Source organism: Hyperolius riggenbachi, chromosome 4, assembly GCF_040937935.1.
Source record: "Hyperolius riggenbachi isolate aHypRig1 chromosome 4, aHypRig1.pri, whole genome shotgun sequence".
Taxonomy (NCBI): domain Eukaryota; kingdom Metazoa; phylum Chordata; class Amphibia; order Anura; family Hyperoliidae; genus Hyperolius; species Hyperolius riggenbachi.
In genome coordinates, this window is record NC_090649.1 from 289,543,053 (window position 1) to 289,566,895 (window position 23,843).

The 23,843-nt window shown below is 45.8% G+C and overlaps 1 protein-coding gene across 1 annotated transcript in view; it reads right to left on the reverse strand.

The window, feature by feature from the left end:
- Positions 1-23,843, reverse strand: part of LOC137503847 (heat shock factor protein 1-like) — a 164,279-nt gene that overhangs the window by 89,534 nt on the left and 50,902 nt on the right. Inside the window, exon 3 of the mRNA XM_068231388.1 lies at positions 13,053-13,104. Coding sequence (XP_068087489.1) covers positions 13,053-13,073 — 21 coding nt within the window. The 5' untranslated portion in view covers positions 13,074-13,104. The remainder of the gene's footprint in view (positions 1-13,052; positions 13,105-23,843) is intronic.

A 23,843-nucleotide genomic window follows, 5' to 3' on the forward strand; every position in this document is an offset into this window, starting at 1 on the left:
GTCAGTCTTGTCGGCCTGTGTCTGGAAGGCTGCCAAGTTCTTCAGTGTTGTGGTTCTGCTATGAACTCACCCTTTCTGGCCCCTCTATGCACACTGCCTGTGTGTTATTTAGATAAGAGAGAAGAGAGAAGCTGCTCTAATCAGCTGGATAAATCGTCTTCTGAGCTGGCTGGGCTTTCACATACTGAGGAATTACAAACAAGGGCAAAGCTGTTTGCAGGAAGAAAAGAGCAGCCTGAAACTTCAGTGCATGGGGGAAAGAAACACACAAATGATCTCTTGAGATTCAAAAGGAATGCTGTATACAGCCTGCTTATGTATGGATGTATTTTCTATGTGTGGACATACTGTACATCAACCTACTTCCTGTTTTGGTGGCCATTTTGTTTGTTTACAAACAAACTTTTTAAAACTGTTTTTAACCACTTTTAATGTGGCGAGGAGCGGCGAAATTGTGTCAGAGGGTAATAGGAGATGTCCCCTAACGCACTGGTATGTTTACTTTTGAGCGATTTTAACAATACAGATTCTCTTTAAATAAGGCATGCTACTGTAATTAAAACCCATGAAATGTATTTACCCATTTGTCCTGGTTATAAAACCATTTAAATTATGTCCCTATCACAATGTTTGGCGCTAATATTTTATTTGGAAATAAAGGTGCATTTTTTTTCAGTTTTGCGTCCATCCCTAATTACAAGCTCATAGTTTATAAAGTAACAGTGTTATACCCTCTTGACATAAATATTTAAAAAGTTCAGTCCCTAAGGTAACTATTTATGTATTTTTTTTAATTGTATTAATAAATGGAGAGTGTGGGAGGTAATGAGTTAATTTTTAATGTATAACTAATGTATTTGTATATGAAAAATGCTTTAGGGTGTAGTTTTACTATTTGGCCACAAGATGGGCACAGTGAGTTTTTGTTTATGCAACCTGCAAGCGTACAGGAAGTACGCTTGCAGGAAGTTCAGGGAGGCTGGGCAACTTTTTTTTGCACAATAATCCCGCTGCTTCTCGTAGAAGCAGCTGATCATTGCGGGGCTTAGATCAACGAACGGGAAAGGTTTTCCCGTTCATTGATCTCCGGGCGAGCGGGAGGCAGCGTGCACAAGCGCGGGGGCGCACGGACGTGCGAGCGGGAGCGACGTCAGGTACGGATTTCTCCGTCCCTTGGTGGTAACAGGCAAAGGAAGAAAGGAAGTTCCGCACAAAATCCTATGTAGAAGGTAGTCCCAACTGTATTGAAGAAAATAAAAGCTGAACAGCCTGGTAGCTGACATGTTTCGGACACACAGGTCCTTAATCATAGCACAAGATTATGTTAAAAGCACAACAAACATATAGGGCTTGATTCACAAAGCGGTGCTAACCTACTTAGCACGTCTAAAGTCTTTAGACGTGCTAACCAGGGTGCTAAGTAGGTTAGCACCGAATTTCTGAATCAGATAATTCGGTGCTAACCTACTTAGCACCCTGGTTAGCACATCTAAAGACTTTAGACGTGCTAAGTAGGTTAGCACCGCTTTGTGAATCAAGCCCCTAGTCTAAGTCCCACCCCTAACACAGGTGGATCAAACGATACACCCTCCCACTCCAACAGTTAAGTGAAGATAGGTGGAGCTAAAAATAGGAAAAACTAAAATGGGTTCCCACAGCATTAAAAGCATAGTAATACATATGAAAAATCTGCAATCTAACTGTGAGAAAACGCGGAAAAGCCGCCGCAGGTGCTCAGAGCAAGGTGGCTGATTCCGCGTCCAACACGGCAGGTTGCGCGCATGGGCCTGCATCTGCTAGCATGACTGAACGCGGAGAAACCGCCGCATGTCCTGAGAACAAGGCGGCGGATTCCGCGTCCGACACGGCGGTTTGCACGCATAGGCCTACATCTGGCAGTATGGCTGAACGCGGAGGAACCGCCGCATGCTCTGATAGCGGTGGTTCTGGTTCCTCTCTCAGCACAGCGGATGGTTTGCAGCACAGGTCTGGTGTGGCTGGGACTGATAGTCCACACAGGTTCAGAAGGACGCGCGCACGCTGAGAGGCAGAGCTTTTATGACAGCCAGAAGGGAGTCAGCTGACCAAGCCGGTCAGCTGACAATTCCACCACTTCCCATTGGTCCAGCACTTAGGGGAGGCGCTGGAGAGCGCCTTGCTATATATACTGGGTGCTGGTCATTCTCTGGTTGTCTGCCGTTGCGATCACTACGTGGAAGCACTCAGACCTTTTTGTCAGATTCTGTGTTATTCTTTAGACCAGTTCCTGGGTGTTGATGACCAAGGACCTAACACCTCAGATTAGGAATTCTGTATATCATTTGTGTTATTCTCTAGACCAGTTCCAGGGTGTTGATGATCACGGACCTCACGCCCCAGATTAGGAATACTGTATATTATCTGTGTTATTCTTCAGACTAGTTCCAGGGTGTTGATGACTATGGAGCTCACACCCAAGACTAGGAATTAGCTTTACCATCCTGTTATATCTTCAGACTAGTTCCAGGGTGTTGATGATCAAGGCGCTCACACCTTTAGACTAGACAATTGTTGATTATTTGTTATGACCTTCTGCTTTTCCTGACCTCTCTTCTGATCTCTGATTTGGTACTTCGCTATATCTGATACTCTGTTGCCAAACCTTGCTTGCCTTATGATTCCGTATCAGTCTCTTTCCTCTGTATCTGATCTGTCTGTCTGTTGCCGACCTGGCTTGTCCGACCTCGAGAACTATCTCCTCTGTTTAGAGATAGTTCACAGATCTGTCAGTGACACTCCACCATTGGTGTCACTCACACTCTGGTCCTTCCCACTCTCAGCCTGACTCCTCCCCTTGGAAGGAGCCTGTTCTTTGGGCAGTATCTCTTACTGCCTTGCACCCTCTATACGGAGGCTCTCCTCAAAGTATTACTGTTGCACCAAACACTCATATTACTCAGGTGTCCAGAGGTTAGAGATATATCTGATTATCGGTTATACTGCAGATCATCAATAATCGGGTATATATCTGTATTCTCGGTGATACTGCAGATCACCGGTAATCAGATCCTCTCTGTGTTACACCGATTGTTACACTAACAGCACAAAATCACCATATTGAATATACATGGAGAGTATTCATATGTACACATAGAGGGTAGTGCTGCTACAAAAAAACACACAGATAAGTAATAATTACTAACTGATGACTTAAAGAGCAAGTCCCTAATGGAAACCCCAACAAGATGACTTAGATAACTTAATTCAAATCCCATCTTGTATTTAAACCATGTGATGCACGTGTCCCCAACTGAAAGATCCAAAAGGCCTCTCTGGTGAGTAGTAGCTTTTTCCAGTCGCCTCCCCGTAATGGTCTGGGGACACGTTCTACCCCCTGAAAAGAAAAGGAGGACATGTCGCCAGCAAGAATTTGTTTAAAATGACGGGCCACATTGGATATCCCAGTTGTGAGCCAACCAGGCCCTCTATAGTGCTCTGAAATGCGTTCCCTCAGGTGACGGGTGGTACACCCAACATATTGGATATGGCACAGTGAGCATGATATCAAGTAAACAACATATTGAGTGTGGCAATTGATGTACTGTTTCATCTTAAGTCTTGTGGTTATGAAAGGAAACCACCGATTTAGTAATATGATGGACAGCACAATACTGACACGTAACCATTCCACATCTATATGAGCCCACTGTGTCTAACCAACATGGACGACGGGAACCCGAGGTAAATAAACTAGGAGAGAGGATGTTACCAAGAGTAGGAGCACGTCTGCGCACAAATTTGGTACCCTTCCTAAGCACATCCCGAATTCGATCATCCGCATATAAAATCGGCAGTGAGTTCTTAATAATAGACACAACCTGATTGAATTCAGAGCTGAAAGTAGTCACGAAAACCGTGCTATCAGTTCCGTGACCACTATCAGGTAGCGAAGATGAACCAAGTAGCTGATCCCTACTCTTACCCAGGGCCAAGCTCCTACCCCTCGAAATCAACCAACGGGGGTAACCTCGTTCCAAAAGACGAGATTCCATAATATCCATCTCCCTGTGCAGTGCAACGCTGTCAGAGCAGTTACGGCAAGCCCTGACAAATTCGCCTACCGGTACTGCCCGGATGGTATGGCGAGGATGGCAACTATTGGCCCTGAGCGTGGTATTACCACTACAGGGCTTGCAATAGGTAAAGGAGGACACCGTGCCAGAAGCAGAGTTCCCCAGCAAGGTGACATCCAAGTAACTAATCTGGGATGAGGCCCATGAGAAGGTGAATTGCAAATTGAGAAGGTTACAATTGTGGTAATCGATGAACCCAGAAGCCTCGTCGAGGGTGCCGTCCCAGACAACCAAGAGGTCGTCGATATATCTACCATACCATACAATATGATGAGAGAAAGCATTTTGGTCGGAAAACAAGTGGAGCTCCTCCCACCAACCCAGGGTGGAAAAAGGGACGGAGAAATCCGTACCGCTGGGGGTAAAGTGGTTAAAAGCCAGGATTGCAGAGGGGAGCGGCAGAAACGGCAAAGAGGGTTCCAGGAGATCACAGTGACTCGATTGGTATGTTTTTTATCGTACAAGTCGGATAGTACAGATTCTCTTTAAAAAAAAAAGAATTGCTGTTTTTGTTATAGTTAAAATAATAAAGGAAAGTTAACAATAAAAATAACTGGGTATGTCTTGAGCAGTTTAAGTTGCCTTATGTCCTTTGGAGTTGTCCAAACAAAAGATATGAAGTTCTGGGTGTACATAATCCAAAATGTATAAACTGCCAAATCCTTGATGGTATATGGCTGGCTGGCTGGCTGGCTGGCTGGCTGGCGACTCTCTCTCAGCCCGTGTGTGTCCAGCCATTTATCCCTTTCTCTGCTCCAGGGTGGAAATGGTAAGGGGAGATGGACATTGTCTGTCACGTGATCCAGCTTCACGCCTTTGTCATGACAGGCAGAAAAGAATATGAAATACCTGAAATGGTCATATCTCTGCTTCAGTTGATCAGAACCCACAGAGAATGATACAAGTGTATTCCTGGCATTTTATTTTTTATTCAGAGTCTAAACACGTATGTTAGGATATTTCATTTCAGATCAAACCATATTTCTGTCACAGAACGTGGTAGACAAACGCTTTGTGGTCCAGCCACACTCTAATGCATATCTGATAATTTTGACATGCCTGGCATCTAGGGAAAACTGATTATTTGAGTAAAATGGCTATTTTATTCAAGGCAAATTAAAAGTAATTTCCGACACCTCTGTACCTCTGGTCATGTTAAGGAATTTTATAAAGAAGGATATCAGTAAAAAAGGGAAACATAAAAACAGTGGATTTGTCAAAAGGTATTCCTTATCCAGGAGTTTTAATAGATTAAAAAAATGGTTTCATTGAAATAACATGTAATTGTCAGTGTTTGTAAAAACTGACAAGTGACTGAAAGGAAGGCTGATCCATCTGTTAGGGGTGATCTTTTTATATTATTAATATACCTGCTGCCTACCTATTTTTATTTACTCCAGGATCTCTGTGGCATTTTATCTATGCAAGTCTCGTCACTTAGGCTTTTAGCTGCAAAGAATGTCAAGTTATATATAAGTATAGGTAATAGATATTCCCCCAGTATTAGTTTTTCACTAAAAGGTACAAGAAATACTACCTTCCCCCTTCCAACCCTCAGCAAAAGAATTCAGATGTGGACCCTTTCTCTCTCGTTCCTGGACTTAGAGTTCTTCCACAATTTACCAATCTACCAATTAGTGGTCTGAGCCATGCTTATGTGCTTGAGTCCTACGGGAGAAAAGCGCTTTACAAATGTTATTTGTTGTTGTTGTATAGTATAAATATCCAGGTGTTCACACCAAAATGCCATTGTTTTTAAAGGATTCAAAACATCTTATTCAAATCTTAGAATAATTACATTACAATGGCCTCAATTGACTAAGATCATGCTGGAGATAATAAAGCAAGAGAAAACTTACCTCCACACAGTTTGCCTGAGGTAAAATGTTTCCTGAATACTACATGCCTTATCACCATGGTGATAACTATAGAAATGCAGGAGATAAGCTTAGTGAATTGAGGCCAATGAACCTTATATACTTGTAACAGCAGATGTTTCTTCTTTGTATACTGTTACAGAACAGCATTAGAACAGAACTGGCAGTTGATTATTTTTAAGAGGCCACGATGAGTACAGTAATACATTGTAATAAAATGCATTATATATATATATATATATATATAATATACATCAATGTGCAATGTATCATCTTCATCAATATCTATATACTATACAATGAAATAAAAAAAAAAACATATTGTCAAATAGACCATAGTACATTGTAGCTTTACAATGTTATAGAAAGCAAAAGTGGGACTTTTACACCCAAACCAAGATAGAAACCAAATATTATACAGAACTGAGCAGAAGAATATCCATGCATTCAACATTTAGACAGGACAACATAAAACATAAACCCATCACTTCACACTAAAACAGTGACTACCACCAAACAAAACACTCATCCTAACATTTATACAGGGAGGGTAATAAGTACCAATACCAAAAATATCAAAATCAACACAAGACAAACAAATACACCCATAAGTTAGCTGGAGGGATAACGCCTTCAGTTATGTCTGCGGCCAATCGTCAAAAAAGTATGAAAAAGAATCAAAAACTGAAAAAAGGGTGAGGAGAGACAGAAAAGCTCACCCAGGAAAGACGGAGATGGGCTAAGGAGGCCTGATGTTCTGCCACGCAGTAACCCAAGCACCTCTGCCCAGCCTACGCCTCTCCAAGCACCAAATCCTAGATACCTAACTCAGAATATTGTTTACCACCACAGGGAGGATTTTGCGCCTAATTGCTTCCTGACACCATGCTAATTATGTGTGCTGCCTAATGACTAAGCTGACTAAATATATAGTGCACAAATCAAAACCCTGGTGGTGCCTGAATGCTCCATACACCCACTCTGCGTAACTTAGACACTCCAGAAAGGCAATACCTAGACTCCCACCCACCTATTTGTACACTTCAACATTGAAAGGGCAATGAAGTAAGAAGTGATCCATGGATTCCTCAACACCACCACACTCCTCACGAGGACATCCAAGTGCCTCCACCTTCAGGCACTTAACATTACCCCTAACATAAAGTTAGCCATGAAAAGAGAGCCAAGCAATGTCCCACAATTTATTTTGAATCCGCTGTGAATTAATGAGCTGCAAGCCCTCCTCCAACTGCACGCTTGGGCAATCTCTCAAGTACAGTGGGTCATGAAAGTATAAGTCTTTCATCCGGCTCGTAAGGACACGCCTCTCGACCGATTTGATATCCTCCACAGTCAATCCCGACTGCCTTAATTTTTTCAGACACATGACAACATAGGTCGGAAGATAGTCACGGCGTTTCGCCAGACTTTCCACTGAACCTCTGCTTTCCCAACCTGTGAGGGAAGTCCCAAACCAGGCCTGGAAAATGCCCACCCAGCCAGGCGGGTTCTCTGCAAGCATGTTACCAAGATTATGTTTAATAAAACAGTGAAGAAAAAATTGGGTTGACCATGTCTAAGCCACCCTCCCACCTGGCTTTGTAGGTAATGCTTCTGCGCATAATGTTTAATCTATTTCCCAAGAGCATCTGGAAAAACAGATCACAAATCCTTGAATACAGGGATTGAGACAAAATTGCAACATAGCTGACATATAACAAGATTGGAACCGGATGGCTCTTAATCAGGTCCACTCTTTTCCTGAAGGTCAAACTCCAACTTTTCCAGTGTGCTACTTTGGTGCTGACATCATCCAGCCTACAAACCCAATTTTGATGGCCGTAGTCGCCAAGACCAAATTCAATGCCAAGGATCTTAATTTTTGGCTGAGGCACGAGGAAAGGAGCCAGGAAGTGCAAAGTTCTCTCAATCATTCCCCATCCAGAAAATGTCCCACTTGTCTGGATTGACTTGTGAGCCTGTTGCTTCTGAGTACCTGGCAATCTCTGAGACTACCACCTCTGCTTCCTCTGCCCCAGAAATCACCACAGTCACATCATCAGCATATTCCACAAACCTGAAAGGTGAGACACCAGGAACGCCCACAGGAACTCCACTGAGCGCACTGCTCTCCAACCTTCTCACAAAAGGGTCGATTTCAAATACGTACAGGAGGGAGCTCAGCGGACAACCCTGACGCACACCAGAACTAACTTCAAAAGGTTCGCCAATCCAGCCATTGATGAGCATGAAACTCTGTCCCTTTGTACAAAGTACGGAGCCAATCAACAAAGCCTCCTTGCAAGGCCGTACATGCAAAATTCTCATGGTTGACCCGATCAAAAGCCTTAGACTGTTCAAATGCCAGCAAATACTTTCCCCAACCCTCAGCCCTGCAACGCTCCAGGACTTCCCGGATAGCTAAAAGCGCTGAGAAAGTACCTTTCCTTGAAATCGAGCAGTGCTGGTGGCGAGAAAGTACACGTTGTCTGAGACAAACACCAGAACAAGATTTGCGCCAGAATCTTCCTGTTGACGTTGAGAAGGCTGATGGGATACCAGTTCTTAATCATCTCAGGATCTTTGCTTTTTGACATAAGGATCACCGCTGACTGTCTCATGGATGGTGGTAACTCACCCTCAGCAGGACACTGATTGAAAACATCTGCCAATTGTGGAGCCAGAAATGACTTGAAAGCCTTGTAAAATTCGTCCGTCAACCCATCTGGACCAGGGGTCTTTTTGGGTGTGAGACTAACAATAGCTCTCACTACTTCTTCAGTGGTGATCTCTTCTGCCAAACTTATGTCAGAAACATCTGCATCACTGAGGCCTGGAGCTGAAACCAAAAAGTTTTCCATCCCTTCTTGGTCAATTGGCTTTTCCCCAAACAGATCAACATAAAAACTTCTAGCGATGGATAGGATTCCGAGCCTGGACTTCACTACCGAACCCGATCCATCCCTGAAACCAGTGACCGTTTTAAGGGCTGCACCTTGTCTGCTATTCAGATAGGGATCAGGCGAGGCCATAATCCCTCTTCAAACATAGAGAAGACAGACGGTCATACTGTTGCTGTCTGAATTGAGCCTTGACCTCAGAGACCTCCCCCTGATCTCCGCCTTCTGAAACAAGGAGTTCAAGCCTTCTCCTCAATCGTTGATAAGCAACATATTTACCAACTTGTTTTTTCCTGGCTAGCTTCTTGAAAAGTCTGACAACACGACTTTTGAATACCTCCCACCACTCCAACCTGTTGTCAAAGCAGTCCAGGATGGTCATTTGTGGATGAAAAAATTCCCTGACAGATTGTCTTACTCTCTCTTCCAGTAGCAGAGACGAATTGAGTCTCCAGATACCCCTACCACTGGGAGGAGCATCTGAAACATTCAGGTCCACCGATAGAATACAGTGATCTGAGAATTCTACCTCCTGTATCCTAGGGGCGTGGCAGTAAGACTCTCTGTAACAAAAAACCTGTCTATTCTACTCTGACTCTCTGCTCTATGAAAAGTAAACCCAGTGAGGTCTGGTGAGTGTCGAACATGAACATCCACCAGACCAGCCTCACTAACTACCCTGTTTAAGAAAATACTATTAGAACCCAGACGAGTGTAGGTACCTCTCCTGTCCATCACCCTGACAATGGTGTTGAAGTCACCACCAAACACTACAGGCTGGGTCGTAAACAGCAAAGGCCTGATTGCAGTAAAGAGGCGTTTCCTCTTCAGGCCAACTGGGGTGCATAGATGTTAATTAATGTCAGGTTTTGCCCCTTCACAACAACGTCTAAGACCAGAAATCTCCCCATTTCTACTGCAAACACATGCCGGCAAGTTACCATACCAGTTCTGAAAAGCACTGCCACATCACTGTAAGGCTCAGCCGCAAGAGACCAAAAACTCGGACCAGATCTCCAGTTCCTCTTGGCTAACGGGATATCAGCCAAAGAGGTGAGCTCCTCCGTGCAGCCCCATCGGTAAGCCCTGACCACCTCACTCCCCTCCGCTGTACTGCCTCTTCTCACCAGCGCACTACCTATGGCAGCTTTGCCTTTCCACTCCTCACGTACTTGGCATTGACACTTCTGCATCCCTTACATACCTTCATACAGCGGAAGCTGTATGTTCTATTCACAGGCTCTGCTTTGCTCACACTGCACCTTTTCTATATTCCCTTGCATTGGGTCTATGGTCTTTTGATCTATGTTCATGCATGATTTCACCTTCACATTAGTCACTGCCTTTGAGTGTTCATGAGGGGACATTTTGGACTATTTTATAATATATATATATATATATATATATATATATATATATATATATATATATATATATATATATATATATACTGTATATATGTGTGTGTGTGTGTGTGTGTGTATATATATAGATTATTGCTGTTGATCTATTGTTGTAGATCCCTTCTACCTACAGTGGGTTGCAAAAGTATTCGGCCCCCTTGAAGTTATCCACATTTTGTCACATTACTGCCACAAACATGCCTCAATTTTATTGGAATTCCTCGTGAAAGACCAATACAAAGTGGTGTACATGTGAGAAGTGGATTGAAAATCATACATCATTCCAAACATGTTTTACAAATAAATAACTGCAAAGTGGGGTGTGCGTAATTATTTGGCCCCCTGAGTCAATACTTTGTAGAACCACCTTTTGCTGCAATTACAGCTGCCAGTCTTTTAGGGTATGTCTCTACCAGATTTGCACATCTAGAGACTGAAATCCTTGCGCATTCTTCTTTGCAAAACAGCTCCAGCTCAGTCAGATTGGATGGACAGCGTTTGTGAACAGCAGCTTTTAGATCTTGCCACAGATTCTCAATTGGATTTAGATCTGGACTTTGACTGGGCCATTCTAACACATAGATATGTTTTGTTTTAAACCATTCCATTGTTGCCCTGGCTTTATGTTTAGGGTCATTGTCCTGCTGGAAGGTGAACCTCCACCCTAGTCTCAAGTCTTTTGCAGTCTCCAAGAGGTTTGCTTCCAAGATTGCCCTGTATTTGGCTCCATCCATCTTCCCATCAACTTTGAGCAGCTTCCCTGTCCCTGCTGAAGAGATGCACCCCCTGAGCATGATGCTGCCACCACCATATTTGACAGTGGAGATGGTGTGTTCAGAGTGATGTGCAGTGTTAGTTTTGCGCCACACATAGCGTTTTGCATTTTGGCTAAAAAGTTCCATTTTGGTCTCATCTGACCAGAGCACCTTCTTCCACCTGGTTGCTGTGTCCCCCACATGGCTTGTGGCAAACTGCAAACGGGACTTCTTATGCTTTCTGTTAACAATGCCTTTCTTCTTGCCACTCTTCCATAAAGGCCAACTTTGTACAGTGCATGACTAATAGTTGTCCTATGGACAGAGTCTCCCACCTGAGCTGTAGATCTCTGCAGCTCATCCAGAGTCACCATGGGCCTCTTGACTGCATTTCTGATCAGCGCTCTCCTTGTTGGGCTTGTGAGTTTAGGTGGATGGCCTTGTCTTGGTAGGTTTACAGTTGTGCCATACTCCTTCCATTTCTGAATGATCACTTGAACAGTGCTCCGTGGGATGTTCAAGGCTTTGGAAATCTTTTTGTAGCCTAAGCCTGCTTTAAATTTCTCAATAACTTGATCCCTGACTTGTCTTGTGTGTTCTTTGGACTTCACTGTGTTGTTGCTCCCAATATTCTCTTAGACAAACTCTGAGGCCCTCACAGAGCAGCTGTATTTGTACTGACATTAGATTACACACAGGTGCACTCTATTTAGTCATTAGCACTCATCAGGCAATGTCTATAGGCAACTGACTGCACTCAGATCAAAGGGAGCCGAATAATTATGCACACACCACTTTGCAGTTATTTATTTGTAAAAAATGTTTGGAATCGTGTATGATTTTCGTTCCACTTCTCATGTGTACATCACTTTGTGTTGGTCTTTCATGTGGAATTCCAATAAAATTGATTCATGTTTGTGGCAGTAATATGACAAAATGTGGAAACCGTCAAGGGGGCCGAATACTTTTGCAACCCACTGTATATCGATCTTGTTGGTACAAGATGAAGCTGGCACACCATCAATTTTTTCCGGGTGCTTGGTAAAGTGGCATAGGCAGTGCCACCAGTTAGATACAGTTCGCAGATATTACCAGCACACCAAGGATTATGAAACGCACTTTATTGTGCCAGTTTCCACAAGAATCCAACAATTGTTTCGGGGCCACGCAGGGTCCCCCTTTATCAAGGCATGTGGTTACATGGCATGTTAAAATCCAAATACATATAAACCTTACTAATCCCCAATACCACACCCCAATCAACAAGTGACCTCATAATCACATCACAATGATTGACAGTAGTAAACAAACCAACGATCTGCAAATAATAGCAATCAATAGTGCTGTATAGTGTTATAATATCATCAGTGCACACTGTGCTACTGTAATTTATGATCATACCTTATGGAGATGCCCGCACTGTGCCAGGTTGTGCCTGATGTAATGTAGTTTTGAATATTTGGCCTGCCTCCTCCAGCCGTTAGCTGTCATGTGTCCATAATTTCCAGGCAACTAACCCCGCTAGCCGCTCCCGCAAGAGGATGGTGATCGTAATCCCTGCCTCCTGATAGGTCCGAGTCATAATGACGCGACCATACAATGCGGCCAAACGTACTTCCAGTCGCATGACTGTGATGCAGAACGCGTCCATGGAAACCATGGACGCGGACGCCTCCACAGCGTGTCGTCCGTCGCGTGCCAATGACGCTAATTGCGTTCCAGGCAATAAAATACTAATGACGCATAATACGTCCGCAGCCTCCCCCGTCGCATGTATCTTCCGCCACACACCAATGACGCCCAGTGCGTTCCAGAAACATGCTAATGACGCTAAGTGCGTCCATAGCAACCAAGGGATAAACATACCAGTTTAAGTAAATCTGGATGAATATAATCCCTGCAACGATTATTACTGCAGGCTCATAATACTATAAGCCATATCATGAACACATAGCATAGCCCTGGGGAGGGGACAAAAATTGATTGGTTAATTTGGCGGACTTACCACCTGGGTCAATGCTCGCATCCCACAATGCAGATCGCCACAGGAATACAACCTGAAATGAAAAAAGCATGTTACTACAGTAATACATTACATGTCATTATGAGTAAAGTGTAAAAGATTAAAAAATTAAAAACAATTATAAAGATCATCAAATTCTGCTTAATTTATCTTTCCTTCAAAAAACAAGTCAGTGGATTATTATTATTAAGACCTCTGGGCGATAAAGTGCCCATCTCAAAAATCCAATAGGTTTCTCGTTGTAAAAGTTTTTTCTCCCAATCTCCTCCCCGTTTCGGTTTATTCACCTGCTCAGTTACTACTCTGATCTGGTGAGCTCTATGATTGTTCTCAACACAATGTATAGCTACTGGCTTAGTGTAGTCAAGATTTTCATTTTTCTCCTTGGCTGCCCATGCTATTTTAATGTCACTACGGTGATGTTGAAAACGTTTTTTAAAAGCATTGGTTGTTTGACCTATATAGCCTAAGCCACAGGGGCATTTCAGCATGTATACGCAATGGTCCGTATTGCAATTGTAATAGCCATTAATGTTGTATTTCTTTCCACTATTAGGGTTAAAAAACTCTTTACCCAACATGATTGAATCACAAACATTGCAATTATGACACTTAAAGCAACCTTTTTTGGTCGAGAAAACAAATTCCTTCTTATATTTAGACGTAGGGTCTGCTTGCACTAGCAAATTTCTCAAATTGGCTCCAGACTTATATGCAAACATGGGTTTTTCCTTAACAATCGGGGCTAGTGTGTGGTCAGCCTGCAAGATGTCCATATTTTTGATTGTTGCTTTCTTTACCAAACCTGATCCCTCATTAAATGTCTGTACAAATGGAATCCCATTCTTTCTGGTGGTTTTATTTGATTCCCCCAATACTATATCTTTCGCTCTTTTCTTAGCTCGATCTAATACTTCCCTGGGGTATCCCCTTTCCAGAAATCTTGTCTCCATTTCCTCCATGTGGAAATCACACCTATCCTCATCTTTACATATCCGCAATACCCTCAAGAACTGGGATATGGGTAATCCCTCCCTTAAATGTTTAGGGTGGGCACTTTGGAAATGTAACAGGGTATTTCTGTCCGTTGGTTTTCGGTACAAGCTAGTTGTGAGGTTACCTTCAGATTTGATGACCAAGACATCCAAAAATGGAATTTGGGTGTCTGAGATTTCAGGATTAAAAACAATCCCGGTAAAAATGCTATTCAAAAAGATTACAAAGTCATTGAATTCCTGTCTGGTGCCACTCCATAGTAGGAAAATATCATCTATAAATTTGGTCCACCAGATTGCATGACGATTATATGATACTGATGTGTATACATATTTCTCCTCCAGCCATCCCATAAATAGATTTGCAAGTGCCGGGGCTGCTGAACTTCCCATTGCTGTTCCCCGGTGTTGTTTGTACCACTGGGTCTCAAATCTAAAAATATTGGTGGTTAGGATAAGTTCCAATCCACTCAATAAAAATTCTGTCGAAATTTTGGGATGGTGAGCTTGCACTAAAAAATGTCTTACTGCTTCAATACCAAAATCATTTGGTATTGACGTGTATAAAGCTCCAATGTCCATGGTGCATAGTAGTGTGTTTTCTGGTATTTCCTGTATATTCCCCAATTTGCTCAGAAAGTCTTTTGTATCCTTAAGGTAAGCGGGGAGACTCTTTACTAAGGGTTGAAGGGCAAAGTCAACAAATTGTGCTAATGGTTGTGTTATTGATTCTGTTCCAGATACGATTGGTCGATATTTCAATGGATCTATTCCCTTATGTATTTTAGGGAGGCCATATATCACTGGTCTCTGTGGAAATGTGATGTTCATATAATCAAATTCATCCTCCGTGATCCAATCGTTTTTTAGACCCAAATCTAGCAAACTAACAAGTTCTTGTTTAATTTTCATTGTAGGGTCGCTTCCCAAGCGTTCATAAGTACTGGCGTCCCCCAACATGTTTAACATGCCCTCCTTATATTTACAATATTACTGTCAATCATTGTGATGTGATTATGAGGTCACTTGTTGATTGGGGTGTGGTATTGGGGATTAGTAAGGTTTATATGTATTTGGATTTTAACATGCCATGTAACCACATGCCTTGATAAAGGGGGACCCTGCGTGGCCCCGAAACAATTGTTGGATTCTTGTGGAAACTGGCACAATAAAGTGCGTTTCATAATCCTTGGTGTGCTGGTAATATCTGCGAACTGTATATCGATCTTGTGGTCAGAGCGACCTTTTGCTCACTGAGATGCACTTTACTGTTTGTATTTGATATTATGTAATATACTAGTGGACTACCCATATACTTGGTTTTTAATTGTTTTTATGGTTCTTTGTTGACCTTTTTTGATATCAATTATGTGTTTTTTGAGTGGTGCGGACTTGTTTAGATTCAATCTTTTTCTTCAGTTCAGTGCAAAGAGGTGAGCCTAGTCTCAAAATGGTGAGAAAAAAATAAGTTACGAGCTCTTACTGATTTTTGACTGCCAACATTAATGGTTGCCAGTTTCAATGGTGGGTGAACAGCCATTTGAGTGGATAATGTAGAATACCTCCAACTTACTTCACAAAGGACAAAAAGAAAAAGAAAAACACAAGATAAGGACAACAATTATGATGTATTCATCTGCCCAGAATCTACTGTATCCATTACCTCTTCAGAGGCTGAAAACTCTTGATCATCACTCAAGGCACTAAACCTGTTTGACAGGTGAAGGTCTTGACGTCTAGCAGCAATCTCGCACTGTTTTTGAAGGTGCCTTTCCTTAAGGGTTTTCAGCCTGTGTTTTTTTTCACAAGCCAAAGCTTGTTTTCTAAATAGAGCAGGTCGTCTTGCTCCAAATCGGTTTTCCAATTTATTGGGCTCATTAGCCCTCTTTTTGATGAGGGAGGAACTGCCAAAGCATTGGAAAGTTGGGACTGGGAGAGGGAATCGGACAAGGGATCAGGGATGGGAGGTTTATCAGGAGGGGTAGGAGAGGGAGGGTTAGCAGGGAGAGAAGGTAGGGAAGGGATTGCAGGAGGGACAGTTGGGGAAGGGGAAGAAGGAGTAAGATTTTTGGATCCAGGTTTCACAAGGGGTTTTCGGGACACAGGCCCCCCACCACCCCTGGTTTTTGGATCCAGATTTCAGAAGGGGTTTTTGGGACACAGGCTCCCCACCACCCCTGGCGGATGAAGTCTTCTTAGCCCCTCCCTCCCTAGGACCCTCATGAGACCCAGGGCGAGGGGCATCCCACACAGTTTTTCTTTTGGAGCCTCCAGGCTATTCATGGGAGGGAGTACTTGCTCCCCTATTCACTTTCCCAGTAAGACTCTTACCCCTGGCTCTCTTCACCATATGCCACAGTTCCTCAGAGGCATCTTCAGTGAGTATCGTTTCGGAAGGGTGTACAGTCGGTTTGTTGACAACAGGTTCAGACATAGGTTTAGACACATCAGGAGGGGTAACGGGAGTCAGACTAAGAGGTTTGCACAAGAGGAAGGTTAAGGGCATACCACTGTACTCCTTCTTCCGTTTTTGCCAATAAGGCCTCCTTCACTGCGCCAGGCAAATTTTCCCAGGAGTTTGGGCACACACTGTAAGGGTGGCAAAATTATGGCACAAGTTGCATTTGATGGTTTTGCAATGTTTGGCATCATGTCCAAACTCCTGGCAAAGACCACAATGGGGTTGTTTGCATCCATAGCTGTAGTGTCCCCTCCCCCCGCAACGGTTACAAACCTTGGGCTGACCTGGGTAAAAAAACAAATTCTATCCCTCCCAATGAGGGCAGACTGAGGGACATGACAATAGATACCATCTATGTATTTCATTTTTATTGAAATCTCATACCCACCCCACCCCACCAGATACCCAGGTCATCCAGGATCTTCGGGGGAAGGGACACCACATTAACATAGTGAGAGAGCCAGAGGATAATGTCCTGCACTGGGATGGATTCATTGGTAACTACGACGGTAGCCTTCCTCACCAGGGGTTGCTGAGACACATAGGATGCTACAAAGTTCTTCCATTCAGCTCTCCTCATATTTTTCCTCCATAAAAAACTCTTGCCCCCCTGATGTCAAAAAGCCTAGTCGTAGTACTCAGGGAGTCACCAGGAGCTATGATGGCATAAATATCCTAGGCCTTTACCCCCATGCCAAGGGGAAGAATCAGAATCACTTTATTTTGCCAAGTACAGCAGAGCTATACTCGGAATTGCTTATGGTACACATGGCATAGACATAGTGTAAGAGGACAGACGCACAACACATACAATTTAACACTATATACAGGTTACGAACTGCAGTAGTGGAAGATATGGCCTTCTCATACAGCAGTCCCAAGGCAAAAATCAGTTAGTCTAATAGTGCTGCTACTGATAGTAGTAAGGATAGTGATAATAATAGTGATAAAAACAATGGACAATGACCCCACTCCGGACTCTGGGGGCCAGGGCAGGCAAGCGGTAAAAGAGCAGGTTGACCAGCCCCACTGGGGCATGCTAGAAGGCGGGCCTTGACGGGGGAAGGTAGGAGTTAAGCAGCCGTACCGCTTGGGGGAAGAAGGAGTTCACCCGCCTGGTGGTTTTGGATGGTAAGGTCCTTTAGCGGCAGCCCAACGGAAGGAGTTTGAAGTAGCGACTGCCTGGGTGGGAGGGGTCCTGGGAGATCATGGTTGCTCTCCTCATCATCCTAGCAGAGTGGAGGAGATCAAGAGGTGGAAGAGGAGACCCGATGATCTTCTCTGAGTCAGTTATGACTCTCTGCAGTTTGTGTTTGTCGCTGGCCGTTGCTCCCGTGTACCAGACAATGACTGAGGAGCAGAGGATGGATTCTATGGTGACAGTATAGAAGCTGGTTAGCAGTTTCCGGGGCATGCCGAATCGCTTCAGTTGGCGCAGGAAGAATAACCTCTGCTGAGACTTCTTCTGAACTTTGATGGTGTTTTGCCCCCATTTCAGGTTGTTCGTGAGGGTCGTGCCAAGGAACCGTACAGATGACACCCTGGAGACTTCGGTTCCCCCAATGAGGACAGGTGGGAGGGGGGGAAGGTTCATCCTGAAGTCTATGACTAGTTCAACCGTCTTCGCTGTGTTGAGTATAAGGTTGTTGTCCCTGCACCAGTTGCAGATGCTCTCGACTTCGCTGCGGTATTCATGCTCCCTGTTGCTGCCAATTAGGCCGATGATGGTGGTGTCGTCCGCAAATTTGATGACCTTCACAGAGTCAGCGGATGAGATGCAATTGTTTGTATAGAGGGAGAACAGTAGTGGTGACAAAACGCAGCCTTGTGGAGCCCCTGTATTTGTGATTCTGACACTGGAGTAGCAGTTGCCCAGCCTCACCTGCTGCGTTCTATTTGTCAGGAAGTGTTTGATCCATGCCCGAAGGGTGGGATCTACTCCGAGCTGCGTCAGATTAGTGAGCAGGATATCTGGGCAGATCGTGTTGAACGCTGAGCTAAATTCCAGGAACAGGATCCTGGGAACCACAGGCCCAAGGAGCTGGGCTCTACCTCCTGACCCAGACACAGGTAATCACAACTCCGTTGCCGCTAGCCGCTGTACTGGGGAACTTTTTACCTGCCATACTGAAGCCAGGCACCCCCTGCCCTCTGAACTATGGGGCCTATCTGATCTGATGTCCTGCTGCACCCCTAACTTGCTGGTCTGGGCGAAGAGCTATCTGTTGCACTGGGCTTGCAGTACCTCCAAATGCTGCACACCAGGCTTGAAATCTGACTGCTGCACTGCAATTCCAATGCCACACACCCTGCCTGATGAACTGTGGAAGCGATCTGATATCTGCTGCTGCTCGTCTGGGGAGGCGATCTGATCCGATACTGGCATTGCTTGATGTACTGTGGGGGGTGTCCTGATATTGTATTGCTCGACTGTGGGGGTGATCTGATATTGAATTGCTCGACGGACTGTGGGGGTGATCTGATCTGACAATGATCTGGTAATTGTACTGCTGATGGACTGTGGGGGGTGATCTGATCTGATACTTGCAATTGATCGGACTGTGGACTGTGGAGCGATCTGATATCTGCAACTGTTTGATGGACTGTAAGGGGGTTCTGATATTTGTACAGTAGATGGACTGTGGGGGCGATCTGATACCTGCACTGCTGAGGGACTGGGGGGGTGATCTGATCTGATTCTGCACTGCTGACTGAGGGGGGGGGGGGGGGGTGATCTGATATCTGCACCGCTGTTGAGCTGCGAAATTTGGTTTCTGCACTGCCTGATGGTCGGTGGGGGTGATCTGATATTTGCACTGCACTCCAGGCTGGCGAACTGGCGGGAACCGGAGGGAACTCCAACATATGGGCTGTATGCGGAGGCATGAACTTTTTATGCGCCATACGCATGAACTTTCTCCTTGCACATCCATGCCTTCCTTTCTACCCCTCCCCCCACGCACCACTCTCTGCAGGACAAAGCTCCTCGAATGGGAGCGCAGCACAGCCCAGCCCCCCGAGGGCAGACTCCTATATGACTCTGTCTGGAGCCACATCCAGGAGCTCATTACCCCAGTGCCTGTGCCCCGAAACGACCCAAGGAAAAGAGGCTGCCGAGCGGGTGCCAAAGCGAGGCTGAGAAGGAAGGGCTTGCGGTCAGCCATCCCCGCAGTCCTCCTAGCAAACGTTCGCTCCCTCCCCAACAAGGTGGATGAACTAAGGCTCCTCAGTAACAAGAGGGAACTGGGCAGCAACACTCCAGTCTTCTGCTTCACAGAAACATGGCTCCACGACGACATCCCTGACAGTGCCCTACATCTCCCAGGCTACAGCCTCATCCGGGCAGACCGCGACACCACCCTCTCCGGGAAAAGTAAGGGAGGTGGCATATGTTTTTACATCAGCTCTGTTTGGTGCCCTAATACCTCTATACTTGCCAAGAAATGCTCCCCAAATCTCGAAATCATCCTGGTAAACTGCAGGCCAATTTATTCACCCAGGGAGTTTTCCTCCTATGTCCTCGTCGGGCCATATACCGCCATACACGATCTCAGCAACACAATCACTCAGTGGGAGACAGCTCTTCCAGACTCACTGTTCATCATAACGGGAGACTTCAACAAGGCAAACCTCCACCAGGAGATGCCACGCTACCATCAGCATGTCACCTGCCCCACCAGGAACACCAACACATTAGACCACTGCTATACAGTCCTGAAAGACGCGTACAAGGTGACCTCGTGGGCAGCACTAGGCTCATCGGATCACTGCCTCATACACTTGATACCCACGTACAAGAGACGCCTGGAAACTGCAAAATCGGTCCTGAAGTCCACCAAGGTATGGTCAGAGGATGCCAAACTACAACTTCAAGCAAGCTTTGATTGTACAGACTGGAAGGCTCTGGAATCGCCGAACCTAGACGAGTGGGCGGACAACGTGTCCTCCTACATCAGCTTCTGCGAGGAACACTGTATACCAACGAAAACCCTCAGACTGTACCCGAACGACAAACCTTGGTTCTCCAATAAACTACGACAACTGCGAAAGAACAAGGAAAAAGCGCATAAGTCCGGCAACCAGGAGGAATACAGGAAAGCAAAAAACACCCTGAACAGGGAATTGAGAGTGGCCAAAAGGAGCTATGCAGAAAAACTGGAGAAGAACCTCTCCTCGAACGACTCTCGAGCCGTTTGGAAGGGGCTCAAGGCCGCCACTAACTACAAGCCCCCCCTCCAGCACGCAACTCCCAGCACTGAGCTTGCCGAGAGTCTCAGTGACTTCTACTACAGATTTGAGAACCAGGCTGCACCACTAGAGCCACCTGCCCCCTCCTCTGCTTCAGATATCCAGCATCCAAATCTACCCCCTCTGGAGGTGAACGAGGACGTTGTTCTGCGACACCTGCTGTGCATTAACGCTCGGAAAGCCCCAGGCCCAGACGGAGTGTCGCCATCCTGCCTGAAATCATGTGCACAGCAGCTCGCTCCTGTTCTTTCCTCCATCTTCACCAAATCGCTCCAGGTAGGCAAAGTTCCAGGGTGTTTCAAGAGGTCAACGATCATCCCCGTCCCCAAAAAACAGGGCGTCTCTGACCTCAATAATTTCAGGCCTGTGGCTCTTACTTCTGTCATTATGAAAACCTTTGAAAGAGCGGTTTTGCCCCTCCTAAAAGCTTCCACGGAACCACTGATGGATCCGTTCCAGTTTGCCTACAGAACAAACAGGTCCACGGATGACGCCATAAACATCTGCCTGGAGCTTGTCAACGACCACTTAGACAAACCGGACTCATACGCCAGGATCCTCCTACTCGACTTTAGTTCGGCATTCAACACCATCAGCCCCCATATACTTCAGGAGAACCTGGCCACGCTAGAGGTCCATCCAACCCTGCGCCTGTGGATCACGGACTTCCAGAGTAACAGATCCCAGGCTGTTAAGCTAGGCCCTATCCTCTCAAAATCAAGGATAACCAACACAGGGGCCCCTCAGGGATGTGTACTGTCGCCTTTCTTATTCTCCCTGTACACGAACAACTGCAGATCCACGTCAGACTCTGTCCAAGTGATCAAGTTCGCTGACGACACCACCATAGTGGGCCTCATTACCAAAAATGAAGAGCAGGAGTACCGCCACCAGGTTGAGAGAATCTGCCTCTGGTGCAGGGAAAATGGCCTGGTCCTCAACACTGCAAAAACCGTTGAGGTGGTTGTTGACTTTAGGAAACGCGCTCCCGCCCCCCCCACCCCCAATCTGCATTGACGGCTTGGAAGTGGAAATAGTCCCCTGTGCACGTCTCTTGGGCACGACCATCTCCAAGGACTTAACCTGGAAATCCAACACCACATCCACACAAAGAAAGGCCCAGCAGAGGCTGTTTTTCCTCCGCCAATTGAAGAAGTTTGGTATGTCCCAGAGACTCCTGATGAGTTTCTATTCCGCCACAATCGAATCCGTACTCTGTTCCTCCATCCTGGTCTGGTACGCTGGTTCCTCCGCCAGCGACAGACACAAACTACAGAGGGTGATAAGATCAGCGGAGAGGATAATCGGGAAACCACTCCCCCCTCTGGACCTCCTCTACAATTCCAGACTGCGCTCCAGAGCACTGAAGATTACTAGCGATCCCTCTCATCCAGGTTACCGCTTTTTCAGCCGACTCCGCTCAGGCCGGAGGTTCAGGTCCATCGCCACCAGGACCTCAAGGCACAGGAACAGCTTCTTCCCCTCTGCTGTTAACTCTCTAAACTCTATTCATAAACTCCCTACACACGCTGTTATTCCTCCCTCGCAAGCAGGGTTGGTCAGAACCCGATTACATTGACGCACCTTACGCAATTTGTAAACCTGGGGATGAGAATGCAGAATCATCCAGGATGATGATCTATGGCAGTCCACAGTTAAAAACATTTTATAGCAGTAGCGCAATTGTGTTCGAAACTGTATTTGTATTGTATTGTGTTTTGTTTAACATTTACACTGTGTTTTGTGTTTTTCTCAGCCCTGTATGCCAAGTCCAATTCCGGGCACGAGCCAGTCGTGCTTGGCGAAATAAAAATGATTCTGATTCTGATTCTAGTGTAGGAGGCAGATTTGTCTAGGTGCTCCATGACGTATGCCATGCTGACATTGATGGCGTCCTCCACGGATCTGTTTGCCCTATATGCAAATTGGAGTGGGTCAAGGTGGGCGTCTGTGAACCTCTTCAGGTGAGTAAGGACCAGCCGCTCGAGGAGCTTCATGATGTTAGAGGTTAGGGCCACCGGTCGGAAGGTGTTGTGCTCAGTGCTGCCTGTTTTTTTGGGGACTGGTACAATTGTCGATCGCTTAAAACAGAAGGGGACTGTACCCTGCGATAGTGACTGCTTGAATAAGGAGGAGAGCACAGGGGCTAGCTGATCGGCAAAGGTTCTCAGGCAGATCGACGACACTCTGTCCGGGCCAGAAGACTTCCTGGGATTCAGCTTGCGGAGGAGCACCTCAGTATCATGGACGGCAGCAGGAGCCAGGGTACCGGATTCACCCGAGGGGGGGGGGTCGCCTTAGCCGGGGCTGTTTGGTCTGCGCGCTGGTCGGGTTGTCGCTCGAACCTGCAGCAGAACTCATTGAGCTCCTCCGCCAGTCGAAGGCTTGGGGTCACAGGTTGAGGAACGGGTTTGAAGTTCATGGCTGCCCTCAGGCCCTTCCATACTTCCCGTGTGTTGTTTGACTGGAGGCAGAGCCCCAGCTTCTCAGAGTAAGCCCTCTTTGCTGATCGCAGCTCTCTTTTCAGGGTGTACCTGGCCTCCCTGTACTCCTCTGGTGAGCCAGACCTGTGCGCTTCCTCCTTGCGTTTCCGAAGTCGGTGGAGCTTGTCATTGAACCAGGGCTTATTGGGGAAGACCCTGAAAGTCTTGGATGGTATGCACGTTTCCTCGCAGAAGCTAATGTAGGAGGTGACATTTTCGGCCCATTCATCAAGGGAGGGTGCCTCAAGGGTCGACCAGTCGGTGGTATAAAAGCAAGCTTGGAGCTCCAGTTTTGCCTCGGCTGTCCATTTCTTGATGGTGGGCTTAGAGGTCTCCAGGAGCCTCCTGTAGGTGGGGATCAGGTGGATTGTGTTATGGTCAGAGTTCCCCAGGGGGGCACCTTGGGAGGCCTTGTAAGCGCTCTTATGGACCGTGTAGCAGTGGTCCAGGGTGTTACAGATCCTGGTAGGGCAGGTTATGTGCTGCTTGTAGCACCTCCTGCTACTGCTGAAATTCTGTTTGTCCCCACGTTTATTGGCCGTGGCCTGCGAGACGCCTTGCACTTTTGGGGTACTATATAATAAAT